The following is a 22,964-nucleotide window of genomic DNA, read 5'->3' on the forward strand; positions in this document are numbered from 1 at the left end:
TTGCTGCAACAGAGGACGGCGCAGCAATGGCGCAGAAGCACACTAGTCCCTTTTCGGTCTCTTTTCCTTGGCCTTTCTCAAGCATTTGTAGCATCTTCTACTACTGCCTTTTTTTCTAGGCCTGACTGGTTCCAGGACAAACTGTTCTGCGACTTTTTACTTTGGTAACAACTAACTACTATGGCGCTTCTCACCATAACATCGCTAGACAATGTTCTAATTAATTTAGATCAGTGAAAAGGATCCAGTTGTCATTACAATTCTGGCTCCAGGTTCAGTATTCCCTCAAACATGAAATAACAAATGTATTCGCTGCCTAACAATTTTGACAGCGTAAGGTGTACTAAGAAAGCATTCCATTTGTAAAGTTCAGTGACTGCAAAATCATGAACTTCTGGGGCTGAAACTAAACTATCCAGCTTGAACAGCGAATTAAAATGTGCTTAACTTTGAACATAAAAATTGTGTTAGATCCGAGAAAGCTGATTTGTTTGTGGTTAAGCTGAAAACCACGGGCCAGTAAATTTATATTATATAAAAATATTATTAATATTACTCAGGCGGTCTGTGTGCTGGAATGTTCGCAAAAAGGGAAATGTTTTGTTCGAAGGTAAATTTGCTTTGCTGAAGTTTCTTATTCGCCGTTATGAAATAGCTCAAACTGCAAAACAAAATGTCTCTATGATTGTCCGGTTTGCGGCCCACTGTACGTTTAAAATGCAACAAAAATAAAACAATTAAAATCGTTACTGCAATAAAAGATGGACGTTTATTATTCAGATATGGCTCCATCAGATTTACAGAAGAAACGAAGAGAGTTTCAGGAAGTGGACTCGACTAACGACTAATTACGAAGTTCGAACTTGAGAGAACTGTGAAAATGTGAAGACTTTAGAGAGGAAACGCAGCATCACTGTTTATGGGCTGTGATATACCGCCTCTGTGGTCTAGTGGTCAGAGTTCCTGCCTACAGATCCAGAGGTCACGGGTTCGATTCCGATGTTACCAGATTTTCTGAGAGGTAATGGGACTTGAATGGAGTCCACTCAGGCTCGTGAGGATACTTGAGGAGCTATTTGAAGGAAACAGCGGCTCGGGTCTAGAAAACCGAAATTAACGGCTGGGGGATCTGTTGCACTGACCACGCGACACCCTCTATGCACAAAAGTTGGCACTAACTTCGCCGATAAGCGGCGGTCGCTCGGTGGGTATAGTTCGCTTGCGGACTAGAGACCACGGAGTTTTCTTTTTGTTCGTTTGGGACTCAGGTAGACGTAATGCTGTAGTTATGGGCATGAAAACAAATTAAGAATATTTTTAAATATTATGTTATTTAACAAGGGAGGGGGGAACTCGGTAGCATAGTTGGTTGAGGAACTATGCTACAGCCCGGAAGTCGCGGGTTCGATTCTCAATGAGGTTAATGGATTTTTGCATCCTCAATATGGCCCTGGCTTCGACTCAACATCTAACACAAATGAGTATCGGGAATCTTCCTGGGAGTAAAGGGAGGCCAGGGCGTAAGGCTGACAACCTCACCGCCAACATTGAGCCAATTGTCTAGAAAAGTGGAAGCCTCGACGTCTCACAACACTATGGGCCTCCACGGCCTGTTGCAGGGATAACTTTACTATATAGGTCAGCTAGTGTACTGACTGAGCTATGAAAACTGGACGACCGATGAATCGGAGCTTGATTCCTGGCAGATGCAAGAGATTTCACTTTCCTGCAATGCGTCCAGACAGACACTGAGACCCACCCTGCGTAAGGGGCACTCTATCCACAGGGGCAACACAGCCAGGAGCACCAGGAGTGTTGCTGGCCGGTCATCTCTACCCAGTACCGACGGTAGAAAGCTGTGGAGTTGTTCATACACACGCCATATGCTGCATCTTCATGGCGTGGCGCTTAATTAATTAAGCAAATCTGCAGTTTTGCTGTGTATACTTTTATAGAAAGCCAGACGTGAGGAGGGTGCCACTGGGCCTATACAACATACTCACTCACTCACTCACTCACGGAGCTGAGCCCTTCATGAGAAGCCGCCAGTTGGGCAGCTACTCAAGAACTTCCCAGCACTTTATGGAACCCGAAAGTTCATTACCGTGTTCACAAGAGCCCTTCACTGGTCCCTATCCTGAGCCAGATCAATCCAATCCATACCATACCGTCCTAGTTCTCTAAGATCCATTTTAATATTGTCCACTCACCTACGCCTTGGTCTTCCCAGTGGTATCTTTCCTTCTGGCTTTCCCACCAATATCCTATATGCATTTATCCTCTGCCCCATTCGTGCTACATGACCTGCCCACCTCATCCTCCTTGACTTGATCATTCTAACTATACAGTTTTCTCCAACCTCCTGTCACTCCATCTCTCTTCAGTCCAAATATTCTCCTCAACACCCTCTTCTCAGACACCCTCAGTGAGTGTTCCTCCCTTAATGTCAAAGACCAAGTTTCACACCCATACAGAACCACGAGCAAAATTATATTTCTTTATATTCTAATTTTTATGTTTTTGACAGCAGGCGAGAAGACAAAGGTAGCAAGCATTACCCGAGTTCAGTCTCCTCTTAATTTCCTCCTCAATCAGGTTTAAATTTGTTACAGTCCTATACAACCTAACCTAAATACGTGTAAATTTATCCCAGCGAACTTGCATGAAATCCTTACCAAATATTTCGACATAAAAATATAAAGACAAAGACAAATAAAATGAAAGATGTAAAGACAAATCCGGTTGTGAACATTCGCCAGCTTGAATGGCGCCAGTCTGTGCACAGAGACTTCAATCCGTGCCCGTGCTGCCGTCTCAAGGAACATTCTAACATGTAGAACATGCCGCATACAGTAAATTTGAATTGAGCGCAAAATTATAATTTTCACTCTGAATTTGCATATGTCAGCCGAGGATGATAATGCAACTACGCAAATCACACGTTAAGCAGCAGAGTAAGTGAGAAGCTACAGTTCGCTTAGATACCCAAAGATACATTACACTTTGCGCAAGAGCCAGCCACCAGCCTCTGTTCGAAGCCAGGCGAAGCCAGGACATGGCCTTGTACATTTTATTTCTCTAAAATACATTTGCATATTATGTTACCATCTTTTGCTAGATCTAGCATTTTGTCTCTCCTTTTCAGGATTTCTCACTAACATTTTGTGTGTATTCCTCGCATAAGGCTACGTCACTCGCTAAATTTATCCACCTTAATGTGATCACCCTAAAAGTACTTAGTGGCAGATCGCAGTTCGGGCGCCGTCTATGGCACGAACTGTCTTCGCTCGCTCGAATGCTGGGATCGCTCGCTCGAATGTTGGGATCGCGAGCTCTAATCCCACTCAGGTCATGAACGTTTGGTGTGTCTATGCTTTTATTTTGTGTTTGTGTTGTCCTGTGTTTAGGTGGCGGCCTTGCGACAGGCTTATCACTCGTCCAAGGAGTCCCACCGTCTGTGAAAAATGATTATGCGTAGAACTGAATAAGAGGTCTGAGCCCTGAAAGGCCTGGAAGAGCCACTGATAGAGAAAAGTATTTTGTGAAGGGGACGTCTATGCAATTTTCTCCCGAATCTTGTTACCCCCCCTCATTTCGAGACTTGTCCGAGCCAAATGTAACATTTCTTATTCTTGCTTTTTGCAGTGCAATGTTGTTAGTTCAACACCCCACGCTGGAAGACCAACTTTGTCTCCTGTGCGTTACTAGTTATTTGATAAATTCGCAGCTATGCTACAAGCCGGAAGGTCGCGGGTTCTATTCCGGATGAAGTCTTTGTTTTTTCTTTAATTGACCTAATCCTTCCAGGCGCACTGTGGCCCTGGGGATCGACTCAACATCTAACAGAAATTATCACCAAGAAACTTCCTGGGGGTAAAGGGCGGCCGGCGCGTAAGGCTGGCAACATAACCTCCATCTGTGAGCCGACTATCTAGAAAATGTTGGAACCTCGACCTCTCACAAAATTATGAGCTTGCACGTCTTGTTACAATGATAGCTTTACCTTTTTTACTCCCCGTGTAGAAAAGGTATCACATTTTCTATATTTTCGGAAGCAAGGAAAACGCCTATATATGTCATATAGGTGATGAGTTCAGAAGCCTGAATTTTCAAATATAAATTTACGTGCCGATAAGAGCTCTGCCGGAAGTAACATGGAATAAGATTATAATTTTCTGAATTGTCTAATCGTTTCACATTTGAGGACGTTCCTTGGTGGATCCTGTGACAGAAGCAACACAAAGCAGCCGGCCTGCCAATTGTCGTGCTTTGTTGACAGAGAGCATTATCACACGGTGGTCCCTGCCCTCGACATAATCTCTAATCCTTATTTCTCGGCACTAGTCCCATTGACTGCCTGAGGATTTGTGGTTCGCTTTATTGACTCTCTCCTGTTAGAGATCCGTGTCCCATTGTGACGTCGCCACGGGCTGCTGAAGAGCAAGACAAATATTGCCGAGTATTCCCCGGAATACGAAACAGTAAGAGCAAGTACAGCTCCGTACACTTCGTGTTCTACTGAGTTGAACCCGTTGCCTCTGCCTAGTCTTAATCAGTTAGAATTCAATTCGGGAGTCACAAATGTTCTCCTAATTGAATCTCTTCAATTTGAGTCAGATTAGAAATGAAGATTGTGCAACTATTTTTACTTTTGAAATATATGATGTGGCTGCAATCACCTGCTCACGTTGGTTCCGAGCTCGAGGATTTTTCTACCCTAAAGATGGAGGCGATACATTCCTCCGAAACTTCGGTTAACACAATATCTACACGGCGCCACATCCTAAAAGACAGCATTGTTCATATTTGCTTATCGTTAAAGTTAATTTGTTATTTATTTCTTGGCGTTTCTCTGGTAATGACTGAATGACTGTTTTTCAACTCTCAGCTCTATCTACTAGTATTACTTATCTATATTGAACTGCATAATTTCACTCATTATTATTGTTACTGTTGTAATTAAAACTGTTCATGTTCGACTTCATACTCTGTATATGAGAAGCGTCTCTTTGTTCAATGACTGCTCTGCAAATTCAAGTTTTATCTTCTGCTAGCTGAGCTCCATTTGCTGACATTGCTTGCAGCAACGTTGGTATACTTGGAACAAAACTGTTTCTTCATGTAGTATTTTGTAGTGGTATTTTCTTCATTATTAAAATATTAATTTATTCAATATTAATATATATGTATATATCTTCTCACCGCAAAATTGATGGCCCGATTGTACTTACAATAAAGTTGGCCTTGTTTTTCATTCTTTTTTGTATGTGTTTTTAGTTTTCTTCTTTTGTTCGTACTTACTTCATATTTGGTCTTTGGTCTGTTTAGCAAGCGTGTAAATACATAATTAATACATTATTATTAATTTATTATTAACGCCTGAAATAAATTCCCATGCTCTCCATAGAATTAATTTCTACACAAAAAATTCAATGGATGGAACTAGTATTTCTTTCACCGTGACCTTAAGGAGGATGAGATGGGTATGACAAGTAGCACGAATGGGGAATAGAGGAATGCATATAGGATATTATCTGGAAAGTCAGAAGGAAAAAGATCACTGGGCAGAAAAATATGTAGGTGGGTTAACAATACTAAAATTAACCTTAGAGAAATAGAATAGGATTGTATGGATTGGATTGATCTGGCTCAGAATAGGGACCAGTGGAAGGCTCTTGTGAACATGGTAAGGAACTTTTGGGTTCCATAAAATGCTGGGAATTTCTTTAGTAGCTGCACAATTGGCGGCTTCTCAAGAAGGGCTCAGCTCCATGAAGTTAGTTAAATAGTTAGATAGTTAGTTAGTGACATACATTATGATAATCATGTCCATGTTGTTGCCAGATCTATGGAATGAAACAGTGGTTAACACTTTTATGAATTTTATGTTGGGCTTCACGAAAATCGGTCTGTTGTTTCGCATCTGATTAAGGAGAAATGCGAGTGCTTACTCATGCAGAAACAAAATGACGCGATATAATAAGCAACGTAGGTTCACATGCGCTAATTCATTAATTCAAGCCATAAGCTGCAATACTCGTACAAGCAGATGGCTTCCGCTTTGTACCTCCAGCACAAAGCGCGTCTCTGGGCCACAGGCGATGAACTGAAGGCAAAGTTAAATAATTGCTTCGGGTTCATGCCTCACACATTGGCTTTCTTTTTTACTCACAGCTCGAGGGGCGTGGAATTATATAGGGCTGGTGTTACCCTCTAACGTTGATTGGGGGTGAAATAGGCGGGATCAAGGGGTTCATTTGTAACCTGAATTCTCGTTTCATCTGATGCTCGATAGCATAAGCGTTCGGGATTATCCATTCGTGTATTTGAAATACAGGGGGGCTTCGAGCAGACATGGACCTTTTCAATTTGGTAAAAGCCTTTGAAGTTGGTGTTGTTTGGTGTTTGCAAAGTTTTCGAAGACGTTTTGTTTGGTAACGATTTTGATTTGGGCCAGGCCTCTGAATAACAATTATTTGCTTGACAAATTGCCTCTTAAATGCTTAATCATACAGTGCTTGTTTAACTTCTGACCTTCCTAGTTTGGGCAAGCGGTAGCGTAGTTGGTTGAGGCACTGTATTACAAACCAGAAGGACACGGATTTGATTCCCGATGAGGTCATTGGACTTTTAAAGTTACCTAATCCTTCCAGTTGCAATTTGGCCTTGCGTTTGGCTCAGCCTCTGACAGAAATGAGTACCAGGAATCATCATGGGGGTAAAGGGCGGCCGGCGCATAAGGCTCACAAACCCACTGCCATCTGTGAGCGGATTGTCTAGAGAAGATGCGGATGCCTCGACGTCTCACAGCCCTAGGGGCCTTCACGGCCTGTTACAAGGGTAACTACTTTCTTTTTACCTTTTACGGTTCTAGTTCCAATAAATCGAAAATAAGTAGAGACTAACAAGAGAAGTTTCCTTCCACACGGTAAAATGAAAATCAGAGACGTCGTGTTATAAGGAGAAGAGACCCTGCATGTTCTATGTTACAGAAGTTGGCCGTCTGTAGAAATATTCACATGTAAACACATTATGTGAGACTGTAAAACAGAATGCCGGAATAAGGCTCAGCCATGAAAACACAAAGAGAAAAGTGAGTCTATAAAGCCTTAGAGAGAGCAGTTATTAACCATAAACTAATTTTCGAGATAAAGATTTTCTCATTGCACCTGCAGATAAGCAATATTAAGCCGTCCTACTTCATTGAATTATGAACTTTGCGTCCGTCATAATGTTATTTTAAACGTTTGCCTTCCTACCAGTCACAGATACGTACCGCTGCTTTTCCTACATTTTCTCAATTGGAAGAATGTTTCCACAAACATAACACATGACTTTACATTCTTCAATTGGCGAAAGTATTATTTGTGTTTCTATATGGTAGCGTAGTTGGTTGAGGCACTATACTACAAGCCGGAAGGTCGTGGGTTCGATTCCCAATGAGGTGGATATTTCAATGGGCCTAATCTTTCCAGCCGCAATGTGGCTTTGGGATCGACTCAGCCTCTGACAGAAATGAGTACCAGGGATCATCATGGGGGAAAGGGCGGCCGGCGCATAAGGCTGACAATCTTACCGCCATCTGTGAGTCGATTGTCTAGAGAAAATGTGGGAAACTCGAAGTCTCAAATTTCTTATGTTTAAAAATATTATATTTATTTTAATAACATTTATTTCTATGTATTTTATTATATTTATATTATTTGTGTTTCTATGTTTAAAATACCCGCATCAAATCCATTTAAATGTTTCAAAACAAATTGCCTCAGAACTGTGTCACATTTCTCGTAATGAGCGTGATATCACAAGACTTTCTTCCAGCAGCGCTTCGCAGCTGCAAACAGCAGGAAGGCTACTTCGTACTCGTCAAAATACGAGTATATTGATGTGCTAAATTAGCTTGAAATTTCAAAAATCTGTCCCCTAACTCCTACTTTGCATGTGGGAGTGTTGCAGAGAAAGAGAGTTGCAAAAATGACCCCAAGTTACGTACATCTACAAGTGCTTTCCTAACTTCAATATCGCTAAGTCTTTGTAAGATCTCATAATGAGTACGATCCACTTGTGTGATTTGCGTTCACTGTGTTTCTATTCAGTGTCAGAACAAAATTAAAATACAAAGTTCAACGGCATCAGATTAAAATCTGGCGTAATCAGACAATTCATTTGTCCCATTTTAAATACAATACAGACGCTTTGTATCTAACCAACTCCATGGAGGTGAGTCCTGGAGAAGCCACCAGTCGCTCAGCTACTCAAGATTTCCTCATATTTTAAGGGGGGGAAAAACGTTCATTACCGCGTTCACAAGATTCCTCCACTGAGCCCTATCCTGCTGCCAGATCAATCCAGTCCATACCACCCAATCTTAGCTCTCTAAGATTCATTTTAATATTATCTTCCTATCTACATTTAAGTCTTCCTAGTGGTCTCTTTTCTTCTGGCTTTCCAAGCAAAATTCTACATGCATTTCTATTCTCCCCATACGTGCTAAATGCTCTGCCTAATCTCATCCTCCTTGTTTTAATCATTCTAATTATATCTGAGAAGAGTACAAGTCGTGAAGCTCCTCAAAATGTAGTTCTCTCCAACCTCCTGTCACTTCATCCCTGTCTGGTCCAAATGTTCTCCTCAGCACCCTGTTCCAAAAGCACTCAGTCTATGTTCCTCCCTTAAACAGACCCTTTAAGTCTCATACAATAAATAAGGAATTTACATGTTTAGAAGTTTTGGCCCAGTCCGAAAGATCGTGTATGGGTCAGTGTAACGCAGCTTGCTCAACAGCGGTTTCGTCCGTGGTTCTAGAGTTGCTGATGTCAAGCAATGAGATCGATTTTACTAAACGGTCCCTTGTAGAAATGTAGTTTAAAGTAACTAATAATCTGTAAACTGCGTCAGCTGTTCACCAAGCAAATTGTCAGCGCGTAAACAGAAACGTGCACACTCAAGAGAGGAAAATAAGATGGGAGAGGCGCTCTGAAATGGAGCTTATTAGTTTGATTTAGACAATATAACATTTCTGTAATATGATTATTCTGAGACCTATATAAAACATAAAATATTTAAGAAAATATAGTTTTGAGGGCAAATTTTAAGTATTTATTTCTTGAAATATGCACAATTTTTAGGTAAATATTGAATGAGATATATATGTTGCACTAAATCTAAGAACATGTTAATTGCGTAGGTATACCAGTCTGTTTATGAAAAATGGAACCGCGTTCCTAATTTCGTGTTTAAAATAAATATATATTAGGGCCTACAATTAATTCGCTTCTTTTCTTACGGAACTACGAATCCAATAGGATTTTATGACAATATGTAGGTGGGTAATTTATTTGCAAACACCTTGTAAAGTTTTCCCTTTGCTTAATTAATTAAACACTACACCATGAGGGCGTATTGGGGAGTGGATGTATAGATCCACATTTTAACTTAACCTCGTCACTAGTAGAAGGTGACTGGTCATCTTCACGCCCCAGCCTCTTTATTCTAGGGAAAAGAGCCCAGAGGTAGTCTGGGTGACGTGGAGAAGAGGAAATTCTTGAACGTACGGGGACTCGAACTCCGACTCCTCTGTGGTCCAGCCCGTAGCCCGTCGCTATACCGACTGAGCTATTCCGGCTCGCATATTGAGTAAGTACAGAGTACTACAAACCATAATGGGGTTATTTTCTACAGATATTACAAATAATACCAGTCTGAACGGCATGCAAACTTTACTATCACCTATGTAATACGAACATTAAATTAAGTGACACTATTATAATTGGCAAGAAATTACATTACACGCAACCACGTTATCAATAGAGGGCATGCTTCCAAACCAATGTAAGCATGTTGCACAGCTGTGACCTTTACCCTTTCATCACTGCATCCTTCCTACTTATTTGCGCCCCGGGTTACTGCGCCTACGTATACAAATGCAATATATATAAGATAAACACCGTCTTAAGTGTAACAATTAACAATAAAATTGTTACACTTAAGACGGTGTTTATCTTATATATATTGTACGAGTGTAACAGGATGCTCAAATATAATATTGTATACAAATGCACTTTTAATCTACTTGGATATTCTATAAAGAAATACTTAAATAATATTCTGCAATTTCACCAGTGAATTGCCTATATCGCTCCACTGTGTCATTTGCCTTATGCAGATATAGAGTGGATGAATGTGAAGGTGTATACGCCTTGAATTCAAATGACAATTCTAATTGGTTGAAATGATACAGGATTAGATTACAGAGAAGCCTACTGACAACAGGCTGTCTTAACGAGACACCCGGTAAAGATGCCAGAAACAGATCTATTGCAAAGAATTTGTAGTAATACTCTGTAAGAAACTTTCTAACTTTGTGGCTACTAAAAATATCCTTACCGAAAGAAACGAGAGTTATTTCTTTATTGAGAGCAGTAATGTCGTAATGTTGTGCCCTAGTCTCCTGTCGCACGTCGCTCCTTTGTTCCTCTTAGTTATAGCATCCGTCTGACCAGCAACTTGTTTTTTAAAAATTTTAAATACTTTAAATATTAAAATCTCTTCTGCATCACTGGTGTATGCACACTATACGTTTCGACCAACATTAGTCTTCTTCAGGTGACACCAAAATTGTTGACAAAACTGCTGTGCTTCCGTCTATAATTTCAATGTTTGGGGTATTCCCTCGTCTCTGCGCCCACGTGACGGGTACTTGTGTCGTGTGGGTGGCATAGTTTAAAGATGCTTTGCATGGTCACCGAGATAAAGGAGAATGCTTAGATATTTTATGACTTTCATTAAATTGGCGCTGTAATCTAATTAAACATGATATATTTATTCTTGCAATTCTTCCTCCCATTTTCATTGTTTTCTCATTCTAATTCCCGTATGTTTCAAATTGTAACATTCCACGGAAATAATTCGAACTTGAGAACTATCTGAGTTTGGGCATGAGGCCTGGTTATCCCACGGACTGTAATTGACTGAAGATTCGGTTGTAGCTGTAACAACCAAAAGCAATTCTAACTAAGTTCTATGACTGGGCGAAAACTGGTGAAATCTGTATAGAATCCATTAATGATAACCTGAATTTTTGTAGCTATTATTATTAAATAGGCCGGTCACGGTAGCCGAGCGGTCTAAGGCGTGCATTGTCTTCGCTCGCTCGGAAGCCGGGATCGTTGGTTCGAATCCCACTCAGGGCATGGATGTTTCTGTGCGTTTTTATGTGTTTGTGTACAGGTAGAGGCCTTGCGACGAGCTGATCAGCCGCCCAAGGAGTCCTACCGAATGTGTAAGATCTAGAAAAACCGAAGTGAACGGAGAAGTTCATGGAGGTAGGTCTAGGCCCACTGGGGCTGTAGTGCCAAAGAAAAAAAAAATATTATTAAATAATCAATTATAGGCCCTAATTTAAAGTAATTATTTACACAGGAGTATCATAGAACTGACAGAATAGCAAGTTGCTGCTTGTTCTTGCAGTCGCCTTCAGAATTTGAGGAGAAGCAGCGACATTTATGCGGCCGATGCGCCTTTTTACACAGTAAGTTGCTTCGTGATATCCACATGTACCCTCAGACGGCCTATGACAAGATGGACTCTCGCAATCCTCTCCACAGACGGGCCCTATACAGAGAATTTCTAGTGATACTCATTCTCCAGACCTTGCAATGTTATATCTCCCTTTGAACGCAATACGTTCAGGTGCTATGTAGAATTTGACTAAAAGAACATAAGTTATATTTACTGAGTCCATATTATTTTTAAAATATTCGATGACCAGCAGTTAATTCAAAGGACAGTATCAGTACCACCATAGCATAAAAGTGGCGAACAATATTCAAAATAAACGACAGCGTTACGAGATAAATGTTATTATCGAGTGCGGGGAATCCGGAAAATAAACTTCCATGGAAACACAATAACAGCGGGCCGTTGCCTAGGAACACCTTACGCAACAAATGCGTTACCCCGGAGATGAAAGGACAACAGAGCTTTCGTTCCATGACAGCGGCCGAGACCAAAAGCTCCTAGATGGCGCGCTCTGTTCCGTTCGAAACCAGTCGCAATGTGACTTGGACGTGGGACCAGACAGTAGGAGGCGACAAAAAGGGTAGTCTCAAATCTGAGACGGTAAAATATGGTTACAAGTCCCAAGGGACTCGGACCAGAGGAAGACTGCGCTGGCAAGGGCCAGCAGCATATACAAAAGACAAACCCGTCCTCTTATCAGAGAGGGCGCCCTACAAAACAAGACCGTAACTGTTAAACAGTAATAAATATCTGGTCATGAAAGACTGACTGACTGACCGTCAGTCGCAATGTGACTTTGACTTTGACCAGACAGGTTCAGTTTCAGTTTGTATTGAGTTTGTATTCGACTCCAACAGGAAGAGTTCTTCGACATGAGACCAAGACACTTGACCGAGGATAGCGGTGCAAGTAATTAGAGCAGTGAAGAAGAGATGTCCACAGACGGTATAAGTGATCATAATTGTACGTACTTGCGTGTGTAAGAGCGAGTGGCCAATAGATATTCATTCAAATCCGGAAACCCGCGTGAATTGATTTGTCGCGTTACATAGGCAACACGCCTCATTATTATGAGACAATTTTATGCAGGTTCGATTCCTCATTGTAACACTGTGGGAGCAGAACTTGGAGGTTTAACTTTGCTAATACTAAACCACGATTCTGGGCCAGTTATGTTTACTTCCGATATTAATCTTCCGTTCACGTAAATTTCCACCTTAAATGCAACTTAGTATCTAGCCACTCTTCTTCCTCACTAAATGTTTCGGTCATATACTCGTACGGCCATCTTCAGGTATTGTTTGTCTTGATGAAACTGTTGCACTCTATGTAAAAGTTTTGCTTGTGAGGGGTGGAGTCCAGCTAGGACCACTCGGCACGGCAGCCACTGACTGGCCTATTGTAGCCTGCCCCGGGTGATTATATGATGGACAATTTGGTGGAATGAAGATTGGCAGGGGAAACCGAAGTACTCTGAGAAAACCCGCCCCAGCGCCACTTTGTCCACCACAAATCCCACCTTACCAGACCCGGGATCGAACCCGGGCGGTGGCCGTGGGAAGCCAACGACTAACCGCTTGAGCTATGGCGCGGCCAATCTATGTCAGAGTTAGGATATAACGTGTGTGAAAGCGATATTCGCTAATTAAAATTAATTAATATTGGAATTAAAAATTATTACGATCTTTATGTTATTTCTAGTGTAGTCGTCATCCATTCATTTAAAAGTTATTTGCTTGAGAGAACTTCTGGGTGTTGGATGTAGCTCCGCTGCATTTCCTTTGCGGGCTGTGCATTATGTGTCTCATTGATGCAGTTCGTAAGGATGACGAGGTAGTGTTATTATCGGTGTTGTGTAAGCTCAGTTGGCTTGTAGGATTCTCCACGCTGTTGGACTAGTTTTGCTGTAAATTGTTTATTTGTTTAGGTATTAATGCCTCGCCTTGCCAACTGGACATTCTTCAGGAGTTACTGTACAATTCTTGCCAACCCCCCCCCACAATTTGTGCCACATCAGGCCATCTCGGTCTCCTAGACTTCACTGTCCCTCACTAATTGGCAAGGCCCGGATTTTGATGACATGTCATCTTTTTTTCCTTGTATCCTATGCGATGCTCTTAAATATATAAATATCGGATATGAGCTGCGGGTTACAGAAATGTAAATTTTATGGGTATTTTTTTGTCATTTTTTGACATTTTTAGGTTTAATGTCATTTTTTCATTTTGGGGGTAATTTTTGGACTTTTAAGGGTATTTCTTGTCATTTTTGGCCATTTTAGGGAATTTTTCTTCATATGTTTTCTGAAATGTGAATAACATGGAAGGGAAGTGTTCTTTCTTCTCTCCTTTAGGTCATTTTTCTGGATTTTTTCGGTCATTTTATAGGTCATTTTTTAATATTTTCGGGTCATCAAAATCTGGGCCCTGCATATTACATTTTTGGGTCATATTTTAGGTCATTTTTCTGGATTTTTCTGTCACTTTATAGGTCATTTTTTAAATATTTTTAGGTCATCAAAATCCGGGCCCTGCATATTACATTTTTGGGTCATATTTTAGGTCATTTTTCTGGATTTTTCTGTCACTTTATAGGTCATTTTTTAAATATTTTTAGGTCATCAAAATCCGGGCCCTGCATATTACATTTTTGGGTCATATTTTAGGTCATTTTTCTGGATTTTTCTGTCACTTTATAGGTCATTTTTTAAATATTTTTAGGTCATCAAAATCCGGGCCCTGCATATTACATTTTTGGGTCATATTTTAGGTCATTTTTCTGGATTTTTCTGTCACTTTATAGGTCATTTTTTAAATATTTTTAGGTCATCAAAATCCGGGCCCTGCATATTACATTTTTGGGTCATATTTTAGGTCATTTTTCTGGATTTTTCTGTCACTTTATAGGTCATTTTTTAAATATTTTTAGGTCATCAAAATCCGGGCCCTGCATATTACATTTTTGGGTCATATTTTAGGTCATTTTTCTGGATTTTTCGGTCATTTTATAGGTCATTTTTTAAATATTTTCAGGTCATCAAAATCCGGACCCTGCTAATAAGCGACTTGCATAAATCACAAAGTTCCTCGTTAGGCTCAATTCTCTGTAAATCTTCAGTCGTTCACACACCGAGCAGGTTGACTCAAGGGTAAAGCCTCCGACATTTGTTTGGGTGGTGACCACTTTGAATCTCGGTCGGAACGTCGACTCTCCTCACTGAGATATTTCGTGGTTCTTCCCAGTTCCTCTAGGAACATGCCTTAATAATAGGCCTATTTCAGGCCAGCGTTTCCTTCCACGTCTTTTTCAATTCATTCACAAATCATCTTGCCATTTTAAAATAAAATTTGTAGGAACGGCGTCGTTAAGTAAGCCATAAACAAATAAAATGTGTTCATTTAGACTATTTTTAAGTCCACAAATTTAATTTAGAAATTATTTTTAAAATAGGCCTGACATTAATTCATATCGCTCCCTAAAATTAACAGGATACTGCTCACACCCATACAACACAAACACAGAAAAATATTTCGGAGCAACCTGCTACCTCCATCTTCAGAGTAAAAGATTGAGTCAGACGTTTCCTATAAAACGCCAAGTGAACTTACATGGCGTCATACCTGAGAAGACCGGGATCTTAAGACACATTTCTGTGAGGATATCAAAGATCTCGCAGGCATAAAATCAAATTGTTTTGTTGAGAAAGAGCATAAGGTCTCGATATGTTCATTAACTGGTCAGTTTACCGGTTAAGATAACAAAAACTAAAAATGCTGATAATTTATCAGTTGTTCTGTTTCCTTACTAATCAACATAGAACCAAAGATAACTTTCGGTGCGGATACAAGCCCAAACATTAAAACTTAAAAATGACCAACGTTAATGACGTAAAATATACACAGAACGACACAGACAACAAAGAGACCTGCCAGTATATCCTACATTTAAAAAATACTGGCATGTCGATCTTCATAATCGATTAACAGGCCCAAGAAAATTATGCATTCATCGAACCAATTTATGCCAACTGTGGCATGGTTTCGTGTGTGTGTGTGTGTGGGGCAGTATTATGCCATATATATTTGCTATAATGTTTGTGTTACATTCCAAAGCTATAAATTCTTCATTTTTTTTTTTCATGGTACTGGTCAACTTATTCGAATTTATACAACGATTTTTATTATAGATAAGATCTGAAATTTGGGACGACGGTACATTGATACAAACATTATGTTTTTGGACATTATCCATTGTCCTGCCTTTATCTAAAAATGCCGTCCTGTGTAGTTTTCAAAACACAGCGTTTCGGAGACTGGATTCTGTCTCTATCTTCAGGTAAAACCTACTCAGTTGGACTCAATCGACAGAGCTATTCCCTATCTCCGAAGCTAGCGCTCGCGAATTGTTTGCCCTGTGTTTGATTTATATATACCCCTTGTTGAAGCTGGCATAGATGCCAGGAGATAGGGACTAGCTCTCTAAGTTTCGCCAATAAAATTTGTGTTTAATTTGAATACATTTTTCTCCCTTCACAACATGTTTCGGCCATTTATGGCAATTATCTAGTAAATCACTTTACATTCACACTCAGCTATTTTGCCATTTTCCCCACCAAATTTACGTCTAATGGGGAAGGTCGTATGTTTTATTTACACTACTAATGTCAGCTACACTTCATATGCAAAATTGAAATGTATTAGATTAACATTAATTTCAATTTTAAATTAATTTAAAATAAAGTAAAATTAACATTTCTCATTACTATTATTTTATTTTTCTCGCCTGTCAATGCCAACCTTAATTTTTCTTGGAATTAATATTAATTTATTGTCATTATATAAATTGTTGTATTTTGCATTTTCTTCTTTAATTATTTTGTGTATTTCTGTGTAATCGTGCTAATTTTGTACTTGGCCTCTGTGCTGTTAAATTTGCACGTAAATAAACACAAATTGAATTGAATTATTATTATTATTAATTAAAGTATATTTTGTATTTTTTAAATGCTGTCAGTCTTTTTGCCATGTGTAAGTGATTTGTTTTCATATCAAACCATAATTTTGTATATTAACATATATATTTATTTTTAAAAATTTCGTATCTGTTATGCTTTTGACGTCACTAGGGCGAGGCCTTCATTATATGGTCGTGAGATGGTGCGCGTTATTTTGTGTGTGTTTGTTTCCTCGTGTAGCCAGACTTGTTGCAAGTAGTGCTGTGCTTTGAATGAGTGACTGTGTTCCACAGTGAAGGCATTTGACTCAGGGCAATATAACTATGAACGGTGCCATGCATAACAGGGGAAGGAAACTGTGCCAGGAATCTCTAGTGTTCAGGATCACCAACCTGCAACTCCTCTTCCAGAGAGGTCATGGGCGATATGAGGTGACAGCGAGGCTTCAGAATCAGGACTAAGAGGTCCTACTCCTGCAGGAGGTCCTTGTGGAACCAGAAGCGGCGGTAGAAGTCCTGATGGAGCTCGTAAAGTCGGTTCATGAGCTCCAGGGTGAGCAATATGATGACTTTGTTGATCTAGAAACAATCCAGCTTGTAATGTTGGCAACCATGAATTGTACAACAATGGTATCGGTAGACCAATGCCTCCAGGGTAGCCAAGGGCTACGGCCGCCGCCATATTGTTACCACACACTCCTGCACTACCCATGTTCAGTCTGTGACTCACAAAATCCATTGCACTTAAGTCTGTGTTTGTTAAGCGAGCTGCGTCATTACTCTGACAATTTGAACGATTGTTGGGTCGAGTCGCTATTAGTGATTCGATGGAAAATGGACGTAAATTCCTTGATCTTTGTTGTGACGTTTGTGTTGATAATGGTGTTGATAATGTAGATGTTGGTTGCGGCTGGGTTGATAACTGTTCCCGACTGAAAGTGGTTTCCATTTTTGCTTTCTGTATCAACTGTTATGTTACAAAGCAACAGATCTCGTCTCATGTGTATCTCCTACTGCTGATCCTGCCGGAAGAAGAAGCCAGTCACAAGTTCTTAACATATTTTAAAGTTCCAAGAAATACCTTCTCTTCGGTCCTTATTTTATCAGTGGACAATAAATATTCTATATATTAATTTCTACACATATAATAGGATATTAAAATTCATTGTTTATTTTTTATTTTTATTTTGTATCTGTTTAACTCTTTATGGTCCTCTTCTCTCCTTCCTCCATTACGAGATCTCAAAATTACAGCACAATCGCGCCTACACTGATTCTGCAGTTATGAGAGGAAGTCTCACTTCCCTCTCTCGCTTTAACACGACACTTGTTACTGTCTCTCTTTCGTTTCCTGACCACACAATTTAAGGAAAGTCATTTTTCGCCGTCATAGTTGCTACAGTTAATCATAACCTACGCTGCTTCGTCATGAATCTTACCGTAACGTTCGCATTAAAATATTCTATGTTGTGTAACATAACATTAACACTACACCCATCACAACTCGTCCTCAGTGATACCGCTGTTGGTTACTTCCAGTGACACAGTTTGTTAGAAATTACGAAATGTAGATATTCATATTTCTCTCCTCATATTCAGGCACGTCTTAGATATTTGAGTGCGTAAGACACATTCCTGAGAGTTTTTTGACGTTGAGTCCTTCAAAACAGGGGCCTCATTTAATTTTAAAGTCACATTTGCAGTAACATATTATTTGTGTCAGATATTAAAGAATGCTTGTATATACAAAATAACGTACCTTGCTTCTTTATCACGCATATTTGATCTATATTTTTAACTTAACAAATAAAATAACGTTATATTTCTCTATTAATACTGGATGAATTATTCGCTGAACACTGGATGAGAAAATTTCAAAAGTTTTATCAACAAAGCAGTTTGCAGTATAGTCGGTTCATCTTGAAACCTGTCATTCGTCATTAGCGCTACTTCTTGATTGTTACCATCAAATTCACACGTCACAACAATAAGAAAAGTCACTCCCATCTGTTCACATACCGAGCGTTGATTCAGACACTGCTGCAACTGAAAAAGTCAAAGTAGAATAAATGTTTACTGATGCAATCTTCAGTAGGAAACTGCGAATGTGATGTTGCCACGGTGTGTAAGTCTTGTCTGCTTCATTGACTTCACGTTCCAATTGCACGGTTACAACAAAAAACAAAGCTATCTCATTGCCACATTGCATCTAACTGATCGCCCTAACCTATAATCCAAACAAGAGATCTGTTTGGTCGGTCCTCTCACATCTGTTGGCAGGAAGGGGTGGGGCCAGAAACAGAGTGCCGCCCATTATCTCGTTTACCATTGGTTACGCTCTTAACCAATCGCAAGCCTAGAATGCGCTCCACTAATTTCTCAGAATAATTTTCATGCAAGAGCGTCTTAATGGAACACGCACATTTATAAAGAAATTACGAAATTTATACGATGCATACATGTTATTAAATTCAAGAAAATGCTGTTAAATCAGACTTCAATATTTTATAAAGATTTTCTTACAGGCATAGAAAGAAAAAAATATAGGCCTTACAGAGAAAAATATTTATTAATCAGCTGTTCTCACTGTCGTATCTGCAGGGATATAACGCCGTGTAATCTGGCGGAAGTAGATCTACGTTTCGGAGAAACATATCGCTTCCATCATAAAAGTAAAATAATAAGCCAAGCAAGTCACCAGCATGAAACAGGCAACAACTAAGGTATTACCCTTCTCCGAGACGTCGGCGTCTCTTCCTGTAAAGGCGCGTCCACATTACTCGTGCTCGTGCGTCAGAAGCTTACTGCTGCCGGAGCTGACGAAGTGGACGCCCAAACTGGTTTGCATACAAAGCTTTCGCATTTCTTCACAACAGATATCAGCTGCAGATTCTGATTTTCCGGCAGCAGTAAGCTTCTGACCCACGGGCACGAGTAATGTGGACGCGCCTTAAGACAGTACACATCAAACCCTGTGTTTGTTTCAGAACAGTTTTCTGAGGACACTAGTCCAGTTAAACCTAAGGAAGGTAAGATTATCCCTTTAACATACCGTGGAGGCCCATAGAATTATGTGAGACTTCGACGTTCCCAAATTTTCTAGACAACTGGCTCACAGACGGCGGTGAAGTTATCGGCCTCACACGCCGGCCGCCCTTTACCCACAACAAGGTCCTGGTACTCATTTCTCTTAGAGGCTGAGTCGGCCCCATGGCCATAGTGCGGCTGGAAGGATTAGGTCAATTGAAAAATCTAATGACCAAATCGGGAATCGAACCCGCGACCTCCTGGCTTGTATCATAGTATCTAACAGAAAGAAGAAGTAGAGGAAAGTTATGTAATACCGATAGCCATAAGACTACTCCTTAGCAGCCAGCCTGTTGACCAATCAAGGATAATGAGACGAACAGGGCATGAAGTCCGGATGGGTGAGATAAGAAGTGCACAGGTCTACAGATATCAGTTGGAACATCTGAAGGTAAAAGACAACTTTCGGAGCCTGCATGTAGATGGGAATATTAGGAGTTAGTCGCTTCGAATTTCAGGCAGGATACCAGCTATTCTGCCTGAGCTGCTCCGTGATTTTCCTCAGTCCCTCAAGGAAAATTCTAGAATAGTACCACAGTTATGTCAAGGCCACTTTTTCCCCGAGTCTTTTCCAATTCATTTTTCAACCTGCTATTCAACGCTGTGATCGAGACGCTGAATGTTTTGTAAAATTCCACCCCTTCCCGAAGATGAGTGTAGGGTGAGGGTGTTGATTGGCTATGTATAGCTCCGGATGCGGTCCAGTGGCCGGTTCTTGTGTACATTGCAATGAACCTTCGAGTTCCACAAAAGGCCAATACAGCGAATGCCAGTACTTCAAGAAGGAACCTGCACCGCGGGCTCAGTCGGTTTGGGATTCTGACATGGGCACACCCTTCGGGCGCCATTAACATTTGCAGCAGGGTCGCCGATCATTTCTGAATGATGGGAAATAATAAGATGCTTATGAGTCTACCGAAGAAGATATAATTTGAAATAATTATAAAACTCTTTTATGCCGGACTTTTTTAAATGGTGAGCTGGACGGATCTCATTTAAATGCCCGGCGCTGTTTGACATTTAACTGTTTTAACCTCTTTATTAAAAATTCTATATCTAATACAATTGTTATGATAAAAGAATGGAATTAACTTTGTGTTTATCAGCAGAGAACATAGTGTCATATACTCGTATCATTGTATAACGCAAGGTTTTGAAACTTTTAGAGAAGATGGTTATGCTCTATATTTTTGTTTGTAATTTTGATGTCTGCTGTACAGAAGTGTTTCCCGTTTCTTCACAAAGTGTTTCTTCATTATAAAATAATTCCTTCTTGTGACACATGACCTATTTCAAGAATGGTGGAGCGGTACCTCCACTCCTCCATATGTCTTCATGACATATTGTTTAACTGAATAAACACAGGGACATCTTTACCTAATAAATCTAAAAACTTATTAAGAAAGAGGGGTTTAGAGGTTCTCACAGCGGTGCTTCTGAAACTTTCTGTCTTCTGGGATATAAACTCGTGTAGCCCGTTGAAAGTCAACGGACGTCTTGGAGGAACATGTCGCCTCCATCTTCAGGTTTGGAGAGTAAGGCACGCAAGAAACCAGCATCAACTGTGGTTTCTTATTTAGCTTACTCTTCATCTCTGATACTGGAAGCGAAATGTTCCTCCGAAACACTGGTTGACGTTCAACTGGCTACGCGGCGTTATATCCCAGAAGACAGAAAGTTTCACCTATTTGAAATTCCTTTGCAGTGGAGAGAAATTCGGTTTGTAGAACGGAAATCAACACAGATTTTTGATAATCAACCATTGAAAAATATGTAAAGCTATTCCTGTAACAGGCCGTGGAGGCCCACAGGATTATGAGACGTCGAGGCTCCCACATTTTCTAGACAGTCGGCTGACAGATTGCGTTAAGGTTGTCAGCCTTACGCACCGACCGCCTTTACCCCAGGAAGATTCCTGGTACTTATTTCTGTTAGGGGCTTAATCGACCCCAGGGCCATAGTGTGGCTGGAAGGATTAGGTCAGTTGAAAAATGAAATGACCTCATAGGGAATCGAACCCGCGACTTTGCGGCTTGTAGTAGACATAGGAAAATTCTCACGAGGATCCGAAAGGCCTTCCCAATGCACCAAGGGCCCGGCGACGTACCGTTGGCTACCCCTCGGTACTGCCACTGAGCTGGGTAGCTCCTTGTGCCACTGTTGTAGTGAGGACACAGTGGCAATGCTAGTAATTTGCCGGCACTTAGCAGAGAATTAGCGGCCTTCGTCTCATCTCTCTCTCCTCTCCCAGTGAGCCATAACTCTCCAGACGGGTAACATTCACTCCCTAAGTGCTCCTTTTGGATACTCTCCGACCCAAAAACATCGCCCCACCATCTGCAGTTAATGTCCCGTGACCAGGCTGAAGCTCTCTAAGGGTACTGACTCCATGGCATCACGAAGTCGCTGCTACAAAACGTCTGCCATTCAGCTAACTTCAACCAGCGGTAGCGTAGTTAGTTCAGGCACTGTGCTAGAGGCCGGAAGGTCGCGGGTTCGAGGTGCAATGAGGTGGGTATTTTTCAATTGACCTAATTCTTCTAGATGCACTACGGCCCTAGGGTCGACTCAGCCTCTAACAGAAATGAGTGCAAGGAATATTCCTGGGGGTAAAGGGCAGCCGGCGCATAAGAATGACAAACTCGCCGCCATCTGTGAGCCGGTAGTATAAAGAAAATATGGAGCCTCAACATCTCACGCCCTCATGGGCCTTCTAGGCATGGTACAGGGATACCTTTACCATATCTTGTAATGAAACCGGGGCAGCTCAGTCAGTACCGTGATTAGGCTACGGACTGGATTACAGGGGAATCTTAGTTCGATTCTCTTAGATTCTTTTGATCACCGTATTCATAGAAGTTCTGGGCCCACCCAGCATCATAAGGATCTCTTTCCTCAGGGGTAAAGCGTCCAGAGCGTTAAGCTGACCACTCACATCAGCCTAGTGTCGAGGTTAAGATTGCAACTTCAGGGAATGGCTCTTAATTATGCACAGGGACAACCTTACCTTGTTTACTGTTTTCCAATCCATTCAACATAATACGCTTGCATGGCAAAATATATGCTAGTCTATTTCTCCATTTTAGCATATTTTCCTCATTTTTTAAAAAATGAACGTAAGCTTATGAGATCTCCCTGCTGTCTGTGTCTCTGTGAATCCCCTCCCCCCAACCACCCTATCAACTTTTGAATTCTTGAACCAATCTTTATGAAACTTGATGTATATAAAATGTCACATGAGCCAATCTCAATGTCGTACTTCATAAATCCCTCTCATCAGTTTGTGTATATGCGTTGCTAGTCAACGGCACGGTAAATTTTATCTCTCCTTTCGTTCCTAGGCAACGACTCGGTAAACATGTTCCGGCGACAACGACTACAGAGAACAAGAGTATAAATTTTGG

The 22,964-nt window shown here is 40.7% G+C and overlaps 1 protein-coding gene across 1 annotated transcript in view; it reads right to left on the reverse strand.

The window, feature by feature from the left end:
* The window catches only part of LOC111863342 (homeobox protein unplugged), a 59,774-nt gene extending 41,093 nt beyond the window's left edge, over positions 1–18,681 (reverse strand). Inside the window, exon 1 of the mRNA XM_023849586.2 lies at positions 16,867–18,681. Coding sequence (XP_023705354.1) covers positions 16,867–17,422 — 556 coding nt within the window. The 5' untranslated portion in view covers positions 17,423–18,681. The remainder of the gene's footprint in view (positions 1–16,866) is intronic.
* Between the last annotated feature and the right edge of the window lie 4,283 nt (positions 18,682–22,964).

This window comes from Cryptotermes secundus, unplaced genomic scaffold, assembly GCF_002891405.2.
Source record: "Cryptotermes secundus unplaced genomic scaffold, Csec_1.0 scaffold377, whole genome shotgun sequence".
NCBI lineage: Eukaryota > Metazoa > Arthropoda > Insecta > Blattodea > Kalotermitidae > Cryptotermes > Cryptotermes secundus.